This window comes from Bubalus kerabau, chromosome 4 (genome assembly GCF_029407905.1).
Source record: "Bubalus kerabau isolate K-KA32 ecotype Philippines breed swamp buffalo chromosome 4, PCC_UOA_SB_1v2, whole genome shotgun sequence".
NCBI lineage: Eukaryota > Metazoa > Chordata > Mammalia > Artiodactyla > Bovidae > Bubalus > Bubalus kerabau.
Genome location: NC_073627.1, coordinates 146,246,366 through 146,266,313, shown reverse-complemented (window position 1 = coordinate 146,266,313; position 19,948 = coordinate 146,246,366). Strand labels below are relative to the sequence as shown.

The following is a 19,948-nucleotide window of genomic DNA, read 5'->3' as shown; positions in this document are numbered from 1 at the left end:
GTGTTTTAGTTGGAGATGTATTCTATAGTTAGGTTGCTTCACCTTAGCCAGTTCAACTTTGACTTCAAACAGGTTATCTGTTTATCGAGTTAGAAGTAAGTGCTAGAAATCATTTATTGCTTTAGTGGCAAAATTGGATTATTCCTCAACTTCATGACTAAGTAATCTAGGATTATCATATGCTTTGCTTTCCATTTTTACTGTTTCTGCATGTAATACATTTCAAGATAACTTCTGTCTGCTATTGAATGCACTTAACATCCCTGTTTCTTTGCTCTTATTAATCTTAATCCTGAGATTTCTGTTTAGTGGATTTTGACTTTTTAATATTTTATATTGTGCTTAACTAGTGCTAGTATGCCTTTTCTTATAGTTTTATCAGGTAGATGAAGCCTTCTAAAATTAAGCTGTTTTTAATGATTTAGATAGGGCTTTGGAAAAACCTAGGTCTTAACTGCTATTACTTTCTAAGAAAGAAATGTTACTTGGAATTAATTTCAGTAGAGTTTCCCCCATTTTTTTTAAGCAAAATAAATAGGGAATAAATGAGGAACAGAAGTATAATGTTCTATGTAATTTTTTTTTCACCTGAATAACTTTCATATTTCTTTTCATGTTAGGCTAATATAAAAATATACCCTCATCATTTATATCTTCCTTTTAAGTTGAAGTGAAGCAGTGATTGTCTGGGAAGTGCTTGGTTAGATTTTGGAAGATTGATTTAAAATGTTAAAGGGTGAAACAGTGATTTTCAAAAAGTATTATTTCCTTCATGCTTGTCTTCTACACAATAAAAAATCATCAATGAATACTTTCTTTTTTACATTGTAAAGTGAATGGTCATAGCATCTGGGGTTGTTTTTCTTTTCTATGTAAGAGGTGATGGCAAGGATTTTTGTTTCTTTATTTTTTATTTTTTTCTTCTGGCTACTGCTAAATCTGGAATTGGAATTCAGGCTAATTCAACAGATATTTATTAACCACTTTCTATGTAACACACACTACTCCAGTTGCTTTCCTCAAGCCTGAAATCTACATAAGGGTATTAAAAACTATTTTTGCATTGTCCTCTGCTGCTTGTTTGTCTCATCTGTAAAATGAGAATAAAACTACCTTCCATAAGTATATGAGAAAGTATAACCTATAAAATCCATAGCTGTAATGTGGTGGCATGAACATCCCCCCCCCTCAAATAGGTATTAAACTTTTGGGGGAAAAGAGTTGGCAAGATGCACGATACTGGTTGCTTGGGGCTGGTGCACTGGGATGACCCAGAGGGATGGAATGGGGAGGGAGGAGGGAGGAGGGTTCAGGATGGGGAACACATGTATACCTGTGGTGGATTCATTTTGATATTTGGCAAAACTAATACAATTATGTAAAGTTTAAAAATAAAATAAAATTAAATTAAAAAAAATAAAATAAAAAGGGATACAATTAGTATGGGTATTTGCAATGTTAAAAAAAAAAAAAGAGTTGGCAAGATCTACTTCTGGACCTTATTTTGCATTTTCCTCAACTCTTAGCACCTTGTCATTGAGTATCTATTCAAGATGTAGTGGCTGTTGCTGCTGCTGCTAAGTCACTTCAGTCATGTCTGACTCTGTGAGACCCCATAGATGGCAGCCTACCAGGCTCCTCCATCCCTGGGATTCTCCAGGCAAGAATACTGGAGTGGATTGCCATTTCCTTCTCCAATGAATGCATGCATGCTAAATCGCTTCAGTCGTGTCCGACTCTGTGTGACCCCATGGACAGCAGCCCACCAGGCTCCTCTGTTCACGGGATTCTCTAGGCAAGAATCCTGGAGTGGGTTGCCATTTCCTTCTCTGATATAATGGCTAAGTTAATGAAAACTATACCGCTTTTTAGGTCAATGTTCTTTTATTTTCATTAATTACAAGCTTTATTCTCATAAGATTACATTAGAAAGCCTGATCCCAGGGTAGTTCTAAGGATGTGATCTGCCTTGAATGTCTGTGTACATGAGTAAATAATCTCTAGGCCATGGCTTTTCTTCAGTTCATGGCTTAAATAATGCAAGGTGATTTGGAATTTTGGAAATTAAGTTGGTAGAAATTAAGTCATCATATCTCGGTGATATTTAAAGTCTGGAAAATAATATAGTTTAAAATTCTTTTTATCATTGAAATCTCCAACATTTATGAAAGTGAATAATAGGATGATGAGGCCCCATGTATTCATCTCTAAGTTTCAATAATTATCAACACATGGTTTTATTTTAGCTATGCTTTCACCCCTACCTCCACCCTGAATCTTTAAAGGCATTTTCCGATATATTTTATCCATAAATACTTCAAAAGTCTTTTTCATTAGAGATACATATTTAAGGCAATCTATCCACTACACCATTAGCACAGTGAAGAAAATTCCTAAATGTGATAAAATATCCAGTCAGTGTTCAGACTTACTTGTCTCATAAATCTAACTTTATAGTTGGTTTGTTTAAATCAGACCAACCAAAGGACCACATATTGCATTTGATTTTTCTTCATACGTCTCTCAAGTCTCTTACTTGATAGGCTTCCTTTTTCTCTCTTTCTAACTTTATCCTTTATTTATTGAAGAAACTAAATCATTTGTCATGCTGGATTTCCCGTATTTTGGATTTTGCTGATTGCATCCCTGTGGTGTTAATAAATCCTAAATTCTTCCCTCTCACCAGTTTTCTAAACTCATAGTTAGATTTAGAAGCTTGGTCAACTTCAGGTTTCATTTCTGACAAGAATACTTCATAGAGGGTGCAGGAAATTCCTGTTGTATCACATCAGGAAACATATCATTTCTGGTTATTTCTTTTTTTTTGTAATCTTAAAACTGATCAGTGAACTGAGGTATTACTGTCTGATCTGTCAGCCTTTCATCCAGTGGCTGTAGTAGCCATTGCTCATCACTGCCTGGATCCAGTAATGTATAAACCTGTCAAAAAATGGGGGGTCTAAAACTTCTATTGATGCATAAAATAGGAGCTGTTTAATTAGCACATCCAGAAATGGAAAGTCATGATGTTGGCTGATAGTAGTTAACTGCTTTATTAGTTGCTGCTAAGTCGCTTCAGTCGTGTCTGACTCTGTGCGACCCCATAGACGGCAGCCCACCAGGCTTCCCCGTCCCTGGGATTCTCCAGGCAAGAACACTGGAGTGGGTTGCCATTTCCTTCTCCAATGCGTGAAAGTGAAAAGTCAAAGTGAAGTCGCTCAGTGGTATCCGACCCTCAGCGACCCCATGGACTGCAGCCTTCCAGGCTCCTCCGTCCATGGGATTTTCCAGGAAAGAGTACTGAAGTGGGGTGCCATTGCCTTCTCCTTATTAGTACCAAGTCTAATTTTTAAGAATATTTAAATTAAACTTTTTACAAACCATGGTTTTTCTCCTCCCCCCCAAAAGTTCTGTTTAATAAAATAACAAGAAAAAAATAAGAATTTTTGTGTGGATGAATAACATATTTTATGCTTTTCTATTGCAGAAATCACTTCTCAAGAAGTTCAATTGCTGCAGGTGGGCAAAAGGGAAAATCCTACTATACAATTACATTTACTGTCAATTTTCCACATAAAGATGATGTGTGCTATTTTGCTTATCATTATCCATATACATATTCAACTTTGCAGGTGAGAACTCATTACATTATATTATGACTGTTATTGTATATATATGTGTTAGATAATAAAAGAAATATTCCTTTAATAAATCAATAAGGTAATAAAAAGGTTAAGGTTGACAGTTTTAGAAAATAATACAGTATTTGTTGAATTCATTAAAGTAAAATGGGAATGTAGTCTTTATGTTTATTTAATAGAAATACTACAGAAATGACATGGTTTTTGCTTTCTATCTTTGAGTAGAAATCTACAAATCCAAATTTATAAATTTTAACTAGGTGAATTTTCAACTTGTTTAGTGAGAAGCATTGAATCTCATAGAAAATATAACAGTAGACAATGTGGATGCAATTTAAGTTTCTCTGTAGTGAATTCATTTCTTCTAATGATTTCATATGGAGTCCTAGATCCAGATTGCTTAAATTATGGGGTGTAAGAGTTGTTTTGTGGGTTCTTTTAAGATTTTTTTATTATTTGCATTTTAAAACAAACAATTCAAGTAATTACTGTGACAGATTTATACTCAGAACAGAATGTCTGTCCTAATAGTCAAGGATCATGAAGCTTCATATGATCAGTTGAAAGAAATTTGAACACTGTGATTAGAAACAAGCTTCCAAGTTACTAGAGAGGAGAAAAATGAGAGGAAAACACAGTCCACAGAGCCGAAGAAATATCAAGGCTGAGAGCATTAAATGAGCTCACTTTATTTTAATAAAGTTACAATCTGCAGTAAAGGTATAAATGGGTATTTTATTGTGCTGAATAACATAGCGTCAGAAACATAAAGTGTTGTTATTTACATAGTCTTTTGTTTCTGTTCTTTACTGACATTACCTTTTTAATACATTTTAAGTATCCCTGCTTTCTTCCTGTCCCACTACCGTGATCTTTTCCAGGCATTACCATTGTTTCTTGCTTGGACTTGGGTCAGCCTTTTTGTAACTTTTGTCCTAAATTTCACTTATACCCCCTTTCTTCTTCATCAGTGTTTTACCACACTGTAGCAGGAAGACTCTTTGGTGCCATGTCTAGTCATATAGATCCCCTGCTTAAAACTCCTTAGTGATTTCTCTTGCCATGTGTATGAAATCTACAATTCCTACCATGGCACATTTAGTCATTTCTCTATTTTGCAGTTTTCGCCATTTCTTTGTACTGTATGAACTGTTATTTACTTAATATTTATCTTTGAATATTAAAGATTATCCTCATTCTGAATTAATATCTGTGAAATAACTGGTTTAATGTGCTAAACTTTTTTTTAATTCACAGTAAAAATATCTATTTAAAAAATTTGAAGGTTATCCACATACCATTTAGTTGTCTTAATTACCAGTAGTGCAAATATTGTGCTTTGGGAAGGACTGGTCTACCAAGCCCTTCCTTCTGTGTTAAATTCTCGATTTGTTTCTTTCTGTTCTAGCTATGTCCTTTTAAAAAATTATTATTTCATGGTCCTCCTGTATACTTTCCTTCTGCCTTCAGCACACTTTATATCCATTTCACTCATCCTTTGGATCTCACTTTAAATGTAATTTTTTCTGGAAGACCTTTCCTTACTGCCCAGACCCTTCAAGCTTCCTCTCCCTTTTTATAAGCCCTCATAGCACTCTGTATTTTCGGGGGCAGAGTCCATTTATTCATTGTTGTATCTGGCACAGTTTCCAGCCAAGAAATAGTGATCACACAGTAAATCATGATTATGTGAATGAACATAGGCAAAAGTTGGAAACCAGCTAAATATCTTTAACATAAAGGAGTGAACAGTTTATATTTGGTGTATAAAAAGCTTGTGTTTTCAAAAAACATATATCGAACATATTTAATGATATGATATAGTATTTATAATTATTAATATATATGTTTATGTATAAATTATCAAGTAAAATCAAATTATAATAAGTCTTCCATGTAATTACAGTTTCTTTTATATACATTGGCTATTGTTAGTAGTACTCTAGGTGATACAATCGCAGGTGTTCTAAATTTTTTCCTGTACTTTTTATATTTTCCAGACATTTTACAATGAGCCTATATTAATCTTGAAATCAGGAAAATTTTTTTAAAAATGTGTGCTACATGATTTTCGTTCTCCATATTTTAGGTTGCTCTTAACAGATCTACAGTCACAAAATTTCAAAATTCGGAAGGCTTTGAAACCAAAAGTGTTTTCATAACCCATTTGTCAGCAAAGCCTGGCCTGATGTGAGCTTATTTAGAATATTGATTCCACTTAGAGTGACTCTTCATAGGTTTTGCTGCAGAAATAATAACGTGCTGATTACAGGCTGCTGCCGCCAGCTCCACTGGTTATATTGCACTTTGCCCTATTAACATTATCCAAACCGTATCCGTCCCCTTTCTCAAGTTCCCCAAATACTCATGTTCAAGTGTGTCTGGACCCTTGAGGGTTTTGGAGAAGGGATTAGGAACCTGATCTGATTCACATTTAGTTCTGTTTGAGATCTGGATGCATTTATTCCTATTTATCATAGGGAGGTTTTAAATGATTGTATACTTTGCTTTTAAATTTTTATTAAGATGCATCTTCAAAAATTGGAGTCAGCACACAATCCTCAGCAAATCTATTTTCGAAAAGATGTGTTATGTGAAACCCTGTCTGGAAACAGCTGTCCCTTGGTGACTATAACAGCAATGCCAGAGTCTAATTATTATGAACATATCTGTCAATTCAGTAAGTTTGTCTTCTTCACTCGCAGTACCAATCATTATTACTTATTTTTCTTTGCTTCATAAGTATTTTGTAAAGTCAGTAGTACTGGGAATAGGCATCAGAAGCCTTGGGTGCTAGTCTGGGTCTTGTTATTGCCTAACCCTGGGCCCACTTCTAGGCCTCTGTTTCCTCATCTTGAATATGAGGCCGCTGCCTGAGGTGACCTCTAAGGTCTCTTTTGATATTGATATACCGTAGTTCTTATTCTTAGAAGTCATACTCAAAGTATAATATAACAAGTTATACCATCCGTTTAAGAATTTACAGTTAATTTTATTTATAAATAAAACTATCAGAAACCCCCCAAGTGTTTTGATGCTAATACTGAATGAATAGCTACTTGTTTTTCCCCATCATTTATATTTTTTAAGTTGTCTCAAATGTACAGCTGTGGTAAAAAAAAGATATATATACGTATATAAGAGAACTGTTCTAATTTTGATAAGAAGGTGTTTTCAAGAAAGAGTAGGCACTTGCTATTCATGAAAATGTGAGCAGGTGAACTGAGTGTTATTTTGTAGACTTGTATATCTAAATGTTTAGTTTCTTTGTAAATCTCTGAGCAGATATACCTATTGTTCTGTGCTTATCATAGTGACTATAAAACAGGAATAAGATTATATTTTCCCTAATTTCCCCATGACTTTATGAAAAATTTATATTTTATCTATATTTCACCAGCTACTTATTCTTTATGAAATCAAGGTAATATTAAAGAACTAATTTTATATTTAGATTAATCATTAGGAAATAAATACGTGACTCAAATACTATTTAATATGTTATTTTCATATAAGATGTGGCTTACATGGGTTTTATATCTGTTTTCTGTAGAGGGCCTAGTGCAGTACTTATAAATAGTAGGTGCATAGTGAGTTCTAATTTGATTTTATATCAGTATTCACAATTGAGTAGAAATATTTCTAAAGCCCCAAAGTCAAACATTATACATACTTTAGTAGCTGTTCATTTTAATTTGAGATTTTATGTACACTTTAGGAAATCGTCCGTATGTTTTCTTATCTGCTCGAGTACATCCTGGAGAAACTAATGCAAGTTGGGTAATGAAAGGAACATTGGAGTATCTCATGAGTAATAACCCTACTGCTCAGAGTTTACGAGAATCCTATATTTTTAAAATTGTCCCTATGCTAAATCCAGATGGTGTCATCAATGGAAAGTAAGTTAAGCAATAGTTATAGAGAAATTCTGGATTTTTGTGGCTGTCCTGTGTAAACTTATTGAAATAATAGCATCCAGGTTAATATGGAAAGCAAATGTCATGATTTTTCTAGAACCACAAAAAAATTTAGTGAAGAATTAATCTGTGATAAATTTTTAAATGAAAATTAAACTGTATAGTAGTAGTAATATGTTTTGAGAAATTCTGTATCTATTCATGAGAATATAATTTCATAAAATGTATGTTTTGCTTGAATCATTTTAGGAAAATCACAGAATTAGGATATGAGAAAGATTTTTTTTTAGCACATCATTCTCTTGTAGTTTCCTTTCTTATTTATCAGTGGCATGATCTTGGTTGTTCTAAGAGTTAGAATTTTCTGGGCTCTCTTTCCACTAATATGGAATTAGCTCCATGTGCTAACTTTTTCCTGACATGAGGAGGAATTCTTTAAAGTGGAAATACTGGAAGATTACTTTTTAAGTGGACGTGGATCATAGTTTAGTACAGTTCATTTATTGTGTTAATTAGACCAAGGTCTCTTGACTGCTTCTGAAAAGTGGGATTTTGTCAAGCTATCATGAGCATCTCCAAAGTTGAGGGTACTATACTTTATTTATTTCAGTAAGAGTACCATGAATATTTATCATGTTTTAGGAAATGTTTGAATTTTAAAAATAGAATAATTTTTCTAGATAGTATGATTATGGAACTAAAATGAGCTTTTATGTCTAGTTTTAATTCAGAAACATATTGACCAGTTAGAATTCTGTTTATATTTCTGTTAGCACCTTCTCTTTGCTTAAATTTTTGCTCAGTGAGTTTAATACTTAAAACCTACAATTAAGTGAAAATGTATTTGAATTTTTATAAGAATGTGTACTTTTTATATACTTATCTTTCTTAGAAGGAAGGTCCAGGTAGCACATTTAATAATAATTAATACAATCAAAGTACAGAATGTTAGCATTAGAAATGTAGTCAGAATGGAAAATATGGCCATGAATACATTTTATAGTGTATGGAACAAAACCCCAGAATGAAGAATTTTTCCTATAGCTTGAAAATTTTGACCTGCAAGCTTACTACAGTTTAAATGCATGTAACCCACAATCTGGCACATAGCAAATGCTAAATAGATGTTTACTTAATGATTATAACATGCATTTTGGTGAGCCCAGCACTTACACCTGTTTGAAATACTTAGTGGAATAGAATCATAAAATAAATCGAGTGCATATAAGAATTTATTGATACCAGTGTTTATCTATTGTTGTATTTACATGTATACAGTCATCGCTGTTCCTTAAGTGGAGAGGATTTGAATAGACAATGGCAAAGTCCAAATCCAGACTTACACCCTACAATTTATCATGCCAAGGGTCTGCTACAGTACCTGGCTGCTGTGAAGCGTTTACCACTGGTAAGTGGCAGTGTTTGTTTGTATAATCAAAGAGGTAATTTTGTTGATCGGTAGCTTAGTATGTAATATGTAAATAATTGTCTGGTTATAAAAGCTGTATGTTAGTTTCAAAAGCAGTTTCTTTAAAATATCTTTGTCATCAGTCACTTGTATATTAATTGTGGCATCTAATACAGTGTATCCATATTCTTATTTCATTAGGTTTGATTTTTATAATTTTCATGAGCCTTTTATTTTTCTTTATTGTTTATGAACATTGGTCACTCCTGGTTGTAATTTGTAGGTATTTGACTGCAGTGTTTAAACAACACGAGGGTAAAAGTATGTATCTTCCAAGTTCTCAAAGCACTAGAAGCTTATTTTTGAACTTTTTGCTGCTGCTGCTGCTGCTGCTAAGTCGCTTCAGTTGTGTCTGACTCTGTGCAACCCCATAGACGGCAGCCCACCAGGCTCCCCTGTCCCTGGGATTCTCAAGGCAAGAACACTGGAGTGGGTTGTTATTGCCTTCTCCGTTTGAACTCTTTAGCCAGTTCTAAAGCTGGTAGGTCATGGTAGGAGACCCTGTGCCTATGTATTTCTTCTGTTTTCAGCAACTTTTGTTTTGAATGTTTCCATCATGTTAAGCCTTAATCTTTCTTTGGGAAAGATGGAATATTTTGCAGAGCGGCAAAATTGACATGCAAGTCTGACCATTTTCCATTTTTAAAATGATGCTCTTACAAACCATACCCTCCCCCACCTTTAAAAAAAGTGTTTTTCATGAGAGCATTTTTATGTTCTCTTATGTTAGGTAAGTATTTAACAACCCTTGGGGCAATGATGAATGCAGCTGTACATTTGACCTAAAATTGTATTTATTATTTTTTAAATGATGGATGCTATGCTATGCTAAGTCACTTCAGTCGTGTCTGACTTTGTGTGACCCCATAGACGGCAGCCACCAGGCTCCCCCGTCCCTGGGATTCTCCAGGCAAGAACACTGGAGTGGGTTGCCATTTCCTTCTCCAAGGCATGAAAGTGAAAAGTGAAAGCGAAGTCGCTCAGTCGTGTCTGACTCTTAGCGACCCCATGGACTGCAGCCTACCAGGCTCCTCCATCCATGGGATTTTCCAGGCAAAAGTACTGGAGTGGGGTGCCATTGCCTTCTCCGAAATGATGGATAGTAGATACAAAAGAAAGAGTGGAACTGATGGCTTGATGCAGGACATGCCTGCAAAGGATTTAGCCATTCTAGTATTAATCATAAATCCTTTCCAAAGGTAGATATGTACTATTACTTTTAGGAATTCTGCTTACTAAATGGCGGCTTATTTACAACAAAATGACCAAGGAACACAGACCTGTTATTGGCTTCATATTAACTAGCTTTACTTGGCAATGCATGAATTTGAAGGATTTTAATTTTAAAAATATATTGTCTTTTCAAGGTTTATTGTGATTATCATGGTCACTCCCGAAAAAAGAATGTATTTATGTATGGGTGCAGCATCAAAGAGACAGTGTGGCATACAAACGATAATGCAGCGTCATGTGATGTTGTGGAAGATGTGGGATACAGGGTAATTATTATAAATTATTATAATTTATAATAATAGGCAGGAAGTTTTAAATTTCAAACATGCGTGAAACTACAGAACACAAAACATATAGAAATTACTTAGAGTCAGTAAATGTTGCCATTTTGTTATTCTGTTTCAGATTTTTTAATTGAAATGTTTCTTTTAAAAGTTTAGCTTTTCATGTTTTTTAATTAAAGTATACTTGATTAACAATATTATATTAGTTTTGGATGCATTACGTGGTTATTTAGTATTTTTATAGATTATGTTCCATTTAAAGTTATTATAAAATGTTGACTGTATTCTCTGTGCTGTACAGTATATCCTTGTATTGTTTATTTGTTTATTATATACATAGTAGTATATATCTCTTAATCCATTTTCCTAATCTTGCCACTACCCCATCCCTCTCGCTACTGGTAACAACTAGCTTCTTTATATCTATGAGTCTGTTTCTGTTTTGTTATATACAGTCATTTGTTTTATTTTTTTTGGGTCCACATGTAAATGATAATATACATATAAATACATATATTTTGGGGGGTTCCACATATAATGATAATATACATAATAAATGATAGTTTGTCTTTCTCTGTCTGACTTATTTCACTAAACATAATATTCTCCAGGTCCATCCATGTTGTTGCAAATGGCAAAATTTCATTATTTATGACTGAATAATTTTCCATTGTATATATGTACCACATCTTCTTTATCCATTCATCTGTTGATGCACACTTAGATTACTTCCATGTCTTGGCTATTATAAATTGTGCAGCTATAAATATTGGGATGTATGTGTCATTTTGAAGTAGTTTTCATGTTTTCTGGGTATATGCCTAGGAATAGGATTGCTGGATCATATGATAGCTTTATTTTTGTTTTTTTACTGCTCTCTGTAGCAGCTCAATCAGTTTACATTCCCATCAACAGTGTAGAAGGGTTCCCTTTTCTCCATACCCTCTCCATCATTTATTATTTGTAGAACTTTTGATGATGGCCATTATAACCCAGATGAAGTGATAGCTCATGTGGTTTGATTTGCATATCTCTACAAATTAGTGATGTTGAGCATCTTTTCAATGTGCCTATTGGCAATCTGTATGTCTTCACTGGAAAAATACCCATTTTCTGTCCATTCAGTTTTTCTGCCCACTTTTTAATTGGGTTGTTTATTTTTCAATATTTAATTGTATGAACTATTTATGTATTGGGATATTAGCCCCCTCAGTCGTTTGCAGATATTTTCTCCCATTGCATAGGTTGTCTTTTCATTTTGTCAGTCATTTCCTTTACTATGTAAAAACTTTTAAATTTAATTAGGTCCTAGTTATTTATCTTTGCTTTTGTTTTCTTTACCTGAAGAGACAGATTTAAAAAAAAATATTGCTACTACTTATGTGAAAGTGTTCTGCCTATGTTTTCTGCTTTTTTTTTTTCTGTTTTCTGAGTTTTATTGTGAAGGGAAGGGAAAGTCACTCAGTCGTGTCCGACTCTTGGCAACCCCATGGACTATACAGTCTGTGGAATTCTCCAGGCCAGAATACTGGAGTGGGTAGCCTTTTCCTTCTCCAGGATTCTAACTTAAAAGGTCTAAACAATAGAAAACTGATACACAAATCAATAACAGAATCTATTTATTTATTAGAGGCAAAAAGCTGGAGTAAAACTATAGTCATGGTACCAAATCTGTATTTGCCTTTCATAATTACACAAGATTGTGGCATGTATTTCTGTGTGCAGAGTTCTACTGCTTTTGCCTCATGATATCTCCTGTATTTAATCTCTGTACTGTTTATTTTATATTTTTATTGTTCAAATTTCAGCAAGATAACTTAGCTCCTCTCCATGAGGGAACAGTAGTAGTAGTAAGCTTATAGTGCACTAAACAAAATTAAAAGGCTACAAAATAACTTCACCTCCTCTTTGCTAAATTAAAGTTTAAAGTTATTTGTTAACAGTAAGACAAAGAACTCCTAATACTCTCAACTGCTGCTGCTGGTGCTAAGTCGCTTCAGTCGTGTCAGACTCTGTGCGACCCCATAGACGGCAGCCCACCAGGCTCCCCTGTCCCTGGGATTCTCCAGGCAAGAACACTGGAGTGGGTTGCCATTTCCTTCTCCAATGCAGGAAAGTGAAAAGTGAAAGTGAAGTTGCTCAGTCGTGTCTGACTTGTAGCAACCCCATGGACTTGCAGCCTACCAGGCTCCTCCATCCATGGGATTTTCCAGGCAGGAGTACTGGAGTGGGTTGCCATTGCCTTCTCCTAAGTCACTAATAATAGGGCAGGTGCTTTGAGTCATTTTTTCCAACAGTGGTGAAAATTTAAGCACTTTGATTTGCAGTCTCTTCCTCTTGTTGACCAACTTTTTTTCAAAGATAACTAGAAAAGTCATGTGATCATTCCAGTGGCCATGTTCAAAAAGGGAGAGAGAAAGAAGAGACTAAATTCTTGACAATGATCATCCTATTATCTTTGTACTCAGCAGATAAACTAGTAATATCTCAAATAAGAGAAATAAGGAAGCTGGATTTTTCTTATAATTTTCCTTTTTCATGTTTTTAGAAAACTGGAATTAGCACTTCTAGGAGGTTAATCAGCCTGGTAAACTAAATAGAGAGCAACGTGCCTGTCAGAATCAGCCGATCTTTGCGAGTATCATTGTATGCAATCTTAAATTTAGGTCTTTGATTCATTTTAGTTTATTTTTACGTATGATGGGAGGAAATGTTTTAATTTCACTCTTTTACATGTAGCTAACCAGTTTTTCCAGCACCAGTTATAGAAGACACTGTCTTTTCCCTATTGTATGTTTTTGCTTCTTTTATCATAGATTAATTGGCCATATGTTAGTGGTTTATTTCTGGGCTCCCTATTCTGTTCTGCTGATCTGTGTGATTGTTTTTTTGTGCCAGTACTATCCTGTTTTGATTACTATAGTTTTGTAGTATAGTCTGAAGTCAGGAAGTCAGTGATACCCTCAGCTCTTTTTTTCCCCTCCAGATTGCTTTTATGGTCTTTTGAGGTTTCATATAAATTTTAGGATTATTTGTTGCACTTCTGTGAAAAATACCCTATGTATTCTGGGTATTTTGATAATGATTGCATTAAATCTGTAGATTGCTTTGAGTAGTATGGATAGTTTAGCAATATTACTTCTTCCAATTCATGAACAGGGATGTCTTTCTGGTTTTTTTTGTATCATTTTCAGTTGCCTTTATCAGTGTTCTGATTGTCAAGAATATAGGTCTTTCAGTTTATTTCTCGATTTTTTTTATAAGATGTAGAATGTAATTAGCTTTGGATTCCTGAACTATATGATAGTTTTTTAGTGTATAGAAAAGCAACAGATTTTTGTAGTTTGATCTTGATCCTTTACAAGAAAAATCCCAAATAAACATCCTTACCTGCTATCCACATTAATTAAAAAAGAAGAAAGGTCAAAGTCAGCAAAAGAAAGGAAATAAAATGAGCAGAAATAAAATTGAGACCCTGCCACATCTCCTTCAAATAGAAAATGTAAGTGAAGCCAAGAGTTGATTTTTTTTTTGTAAAAAAAAAAAAAAAGCCAGGCTCATTAAGAAGTCCCAATAAACAAAATAAAGAGGAGAAATGTCAACCAATATCATAGACATACAAAAAAATCATAAGAGAAAACTATGAACAGTTTTATGCCAACAAAATTGGAAGACCTAGAGAAATGGATAAATTCCTAGACATATACAGTCTTCCAGAACTAAATCAGGAAGAAATAAATAACCTGAACAGACTGATCACCAGTAGTAAAGTTGAATCAGTAATCAAAAAACACCTAGCAAACAGAAGTCCAGGGCTTGATGACTTCATAAGGGAATTCTACCAGACATACATTGAAGAGGTAATACATACCTTTCTCAAACTATTTCAAAAAACTGAAGAGGAGAGAACAACTAAATTCATCCTATGAGGCGAACCAACATTGCCCTGATACTGAAATCCAAAGACACTGCAGAAAAGATGATAGGCCAGTATCTCTGATTAATGTAGATGCAGAAATCCTTAAAGAAAATATTAGCAAATGGAATCCAAGAATATATGAAAAGAATCATATACCATGATCAAGTGGGATTTATTCTAAGATTGTAAGAAGGGTTCCGAATCCACAAATCAATCATTGTAATATACCACATTAACAAAAGGAAGGATAAAAATCACATGATCATCTCAATAGATGCAGAAAAAAGCATTTGACAAAATTCATCCATTCATGTTAAAGATTCTCATCAAAGCTGGCATAGAGAGAACGTATCTCAACATAATAAAGGCTGTTTATGACAAACCCATGCTAATATACTCAGCAGTGAAAAACTGAACACTTGTCCTTTACAAGTGCTTTTCACACTTAGATTTTTATTCTGTCTGGAAAGATTTTTATTCTATCTGGAATGTATTTTTGTATGAGATGGAGGGATATAATTTTTGTTTCCCCATGTGTAACCAGTTGTGTCAGCGCCATTTATTAAACAGTACCCCTTTCCTCTGCTGATTTTATAAAGCCATCTGTTATACACCTTGTTTCCCATGAATGGGTGTGTTTTGAGGTATGCCTAGGATTGAAGTGAGATCTTTACTTTGCATCTTGTCTGCTTTTCCTTCTGTCCCAGTGTCTCTCCTACCATACTTATGCCTAAATCAGCACCCCAGATTTCAGGTTTCAGTAACATACCACTACCCTTAGCAGAACTTCAAAGCACTTTTTCTTTTTGGTATCCTCTCTCTTCGTCTCCTTTCCAAAATAAATGAGTAGAGTCATATTAAAAATAGAAACAGGCCACAAATATAAAGTAGTAAGTAAAAGTTATCTTCTCTCAATCACTAATTAATCACTTTCACAATGTGTATTATGAGACTTGCCTGTAAGCACATTCCTTCATAGGTGTATGTAAACATAGTATTTGATGTTTTAGTTTTTTTTTTCACACTCCACAGCAATTTTTTTTTTAGCAATTTTTTTCACATAATATTTGATGGCCATCTTTTCATCTTTATATCTGTCTTTGTCTCTTTTTGACAATTACACAAGATTTTCATTGTGTGTTTTTGTTATTATTGTACCTTGTTGGTGGCCACTTTGTTAGTATTGCCAAATTGTCTTTCATACAGATTGTACAAATCAGTACTCCCCGATGAATGATAGTGCTGTTTCTCTAAACATCTTATTGTCACCTTTGCCAGGTGAAAAAATATCTGATGGTTTTAGTTTGTGTATCTGTAATTATAAATATATGAGATCAAGTATCTTTTCTTATGTTTGATCCCTATTTTTGATCCTTTGATCCGATTATGATCTCTAGTTTAAAAAAATAGCCTTTTTCATATTCTCTCTTTGCTTTGTATAAGTCACCTAATTATTGTTTTGAAAATACTCTTCATGTGTATTATATTACATTTTTTTAATGAAGTGCAGTAGTTTAAAACTTCTGTCGTATTTGTTGATTTTTTAAAAAGTGGTTTCTTCTTTTGCGGCTTAGATTTTCTCATTCTAAGATTTTTAAAGTAGAGTTCCATATTTACTTTAGAGCTTTTAGTTTCATTTAAAAATTTAACTTACTAATTTAAAATTTAAATTCTCAATTTCATTAGAGTTTAATTTGATGGAAAATGACTTTAGCTAGTTTTTCTTAGTGGCTGAGCAGCTGTGTCAGCATTTTGTGAATGATCAATCTTCCTAACTAATAATAGTACTAACTTTAACAAATACCTTTGACTTTAATTCTGAACTCTCTTTCTAAAGATGTGCTATTCCTATACCAGTATCACCATTTAACTTCTGTTAGATATATATTTATCTGTTGGATTATTTCTCTAGTCATAGCCTTTGATTCAGAATTCTCCAGGGAATTCTGTATTTTATTTTCAGGTGAATTTGAGAATAATTTTAAGTTGAAAAAATGTGGGCATTTAGATTGTGATTATCTTAGCTTTATTGATTAAGTTAGAGATGATTAACATTTACAGTGTTAAATCTCTTAGTCAGAACATCTTCATGACTAAAGTGGAAAAACATCTTCATGACATTCATTTTAAATATGTTTTTCTTAATGTTTTAAAACATGGTTTTCTTATATAGTTTTATTTCCCTTATTGGTTATTACTATGAATATTACTTTTTATTCTATTTTCTGACTACTGTTTGGGAAAGCAGAAAAATCTGACTTAGTAAAAGGATTATTTTGATGTTTTGGATAGCAGGGGATATAGGAAGAAGATCCACATGGACTGCTGTAATGACTATGCTTTCACAAAAATTTTTTTTTAGAAATTAAAAAAAATTAATGACAAAAAAGAAAGCTCTTGAAATATTTTATCATTTTTATCTTTGCAGACTTTGCCTAAGATTCTAAGCCATATTGCCCCAGCATTTTGCATGAGCAGCTGTAGCTTCGTAGTGGAAAAATCTAAAGAATCTACAGCTCGTGTTGTAGTTTGGAGAGAGATAGGAGTGCAAAGAAGCTATACCATGGAGAGTACTTTGTGCGGCTGTGACCAGGGAAAATATAAGGTAAAACATCTCAGGATCTCTAGCCATAGAAATATTTCAAGACTGTCCTTTCATATATACTCTAGTAGTTTTCAAATGTATATTAAATGATATGTTTGTTATACTGAGTTATATGTAATTCACAATAATGGAATTGAATCATATGCAGTATTAAGAACAGTCTCTCTCTTTTTCTTAAATTCTCTGAACTAATAGCTTGCTTTGGGTCCTTATGAAGTTTTAGTTGAGTCTATTTATAGTCATAATTTTTAAGAAAGTACACTGTAGTACACATTTAAATAGTGATTAGTGATTATGATTTATAATGAACTCTGAAGGTAGTACATTACTAATAAAAAGTTCTATCATTTAAATTTATTGAATGTAAGTATATTTTTATACATTTAGAAATAGACACATTACACTAGAAATAGACACATTTATTTATAAAGTTTTTTTTTTTTAATATTTAGATTTTGTGCATGTGTGCCTTATAAATGCCTGAAGTGTTTGTTAGTCGCTCAGCTGTGTTCGACTCTTTGCTACCCCATGGACTGTAGCCAGCCAGGCTCCTATGTCCATGAAATTCTCCAGGCAATAATACTGGAGAGGGTTGCCATTCTCTTCTCCAGGGGATCTTCCCAATCCAGGGATCAAACCTGGGTCTCCTGCATTGCAGGCAGATTCTTTATCATCTGAGCCACCAGAGAAGCCCTTTCAATGCATATCCCTTCACTATTTTTTTTTTCTTTACTAAAACTCTTCTGTGCTGCCATAGGCTTTTATTGGAAGAGAGTTCAGACTTTACTTTTGAAATTTAAGAGTAAATTTAAGAGTAACTTCCTTGGTGGCTCAGAGGGTAAAGATACACCTGTAGTGCAGGAGACTCAGGTTTGGTCCCTGGGTTGGGAAGATCCCCTGGAGAAGGGAATGGCAACCTACTCTAGTATTCGTGCCTAGAGAATTCCATGGACAGAGGAGCCTGGAGGGCTGCAGTCCATGGGGTCACACAGAGTCGGACATGACTGAGTGACTAACACACACAACAAATGTTAAGTGACTTTGAATTTTTTAAAGTTTGAGCATGTCATAGGAAATAAATAGACCTTAGGTAAAACAACTGTTATTCTGTTTAGTTGTGTCTTGTTTTTTTTGATGTGGTACAAGAGGAAAGTGAATCTCATGGTGATTTTCACGCATCTCACATAAAAGCAATTATAGCTTTATGTTTAGAAGGAGTTTAAAAATCTTCCAGGTGGTTAGTATTAAAAATGTAAACATATTATGGTTGGTGCCAGAATCTTTAAGTGGAGAGCTTTGTGACTTTTCCACTCTATAACAAACTAGAAAAAAAAAAGGTATAAATTTTACAACTGATGTTCAAACTTTGGGGCTCTGGATGGGTAGAACTTGGTGAAATTCTAGTGCTTTGTGGAGAGTGACTTTTCCCTAGTGACTTTAAGTTGACCTCAGAATACTATTCTTTCAGAATGTGCTATCTTTTCAAATCTCTCCAAATATTGTAAAGTGGTGACTTCTAGACTCCCAAAGTCATGGTTGTGGTGAGAGAGGAGCTTGAGTACCGCAGCCCGCAAATTGTGCATCATGGTTATTGCTTTAGTGGACGGTATGTGTGTGGGATGGGAAAAGCTTGACAGTCACTTTTGTAAATGACCATAGGAAAAAAAAAAACCTTGTACTTTGTGATTTAGGGAAACAGACTGTAAATTATTTTTTCTTAAAGGGATACTTTATGCAGTCAGATTGGAAAAGGAAACTAAAAGCATCAGTGTCTATGAAACTAGTTTCTGGGGGTAGGGAGAGAGGATGTCAGGGAGGCTGAAACTTAAATGCCCCTTGAAATCATCTATGGCATAATAACAGCAGTATTTTCTTATTAGATTTGTATTCTACTTTTTTTTTTTAATTTTAGAAGATGTTTTATTTATTTATTTTTTTAATTTTATTTTATTTTTAAACTTTACATAATTGTATTAGTTTTGCCAAATATCAAAATGAATCCGCCACAGGTATACATGTGTTCCCCATCCTGAACCCTCCTCCCTCCTCCCTCCCCATACCATCCCTCTGGGTCGTCCCAGTGCACCAGCCCCAAGCATCCAGTATCGTGCATTGAACCTGGACCGGCAACTCGTTTCATACATGATATTTTACATGTTTCAATGCCATTCTCCCAAATCTTCCCACCCTCTCCCTCTCCCACAGAGTCCAAAAGACTGTTCTATACATCAGTGTCTCTTTTGCTGTCTCGTATACAGGGTTATTGTTACCATCTTTCTAAATTCCATATATATGCATTAGTATACTGTATTGGTGTTTTTCTTTCTGGCTTACTTCACTCTGTATAATAGGCTCCAGTTTCATCCACCTCATTAGAACTGATTCAAATGTATTCTTTTTAATGGCTGAGTAATACTCCATTGTGTATATATACCACAGCTTTCTTATCCATTCATCTGCTGATGGACATCTAGGTTGCTTCCATGTCTTGGCTATTATAAACAGTGCTGCGATGAACATTGGGGTACACGTGTCTCTTTCCCTTCTGGTTTCCTCAGTGTGTATGCCCAACAGTGGGATTGCTGGATCATAAGGCAGTTCTATTTCCAGTTTTTTAAGGAATCTCCACACTGTTCTCCATAGTGGCTATACTAGTTTGCATTCCCACCAACAGTGTAAGAGGGTTCCCTTTTCTCCACACCCTCTCCAGCATTTATTACTTGTAGACTTTTGGATCGCAGCCATTCTGACTGGTGTGAAATGGTACCTCATTGTGGTTTTGATTTGCATTTCTCTGATAATGAGTGATGTTGAGCATCTTTTCATGTGTTTGTTAGCCATCTGTATGTCTTCTTTGGAGAAATGTCTATTTAGTTCTTTG

The 19,948-nt window shown here is 34.2% G+C and overlaps 1 protein-coding gene across 4 annotated transcripts in view; it reads left to right on the top strand.

The window, feature by feature from the left end:
* The window catches only part of AGTPBP1 (ATP/GTP binding carboxypeptidase 1), a 202,452-nt gene that overhangs the window by 163,022 nt on the left and 19,482 nt on the right, over positions 1–19,948 (top strand). For all 4 annotated transcript variants that reach the window (XM_055578958.1, XM_055578956.1, XM_055578957.1 and 1 more), the window contains 6 exons: positions 3,488–3,632; positions 6,168–6,321; positions 7,360–7,540; positions 8,837–8,966; positions 10,394–10,525; positions 16,891–17,067. In XM_055578958.1, coding sequence (XP_055434933.1) covers positions 3,488–3,632; positions 6,168–6,321; positions 7,360–7,540; positions 8,837–8,966; positions 10,394–10,525; positions 16,891–17,067 — 919 coding nt within the window. The remainder of the gene's footprint in view (positions 1–3,487; positions 3,633–6,167; positions 6,322–7,359; positions 7,541–8,836; positions 8,967–10,393; positions 10,526–16,890; positions 17,068–19,948) is intronic.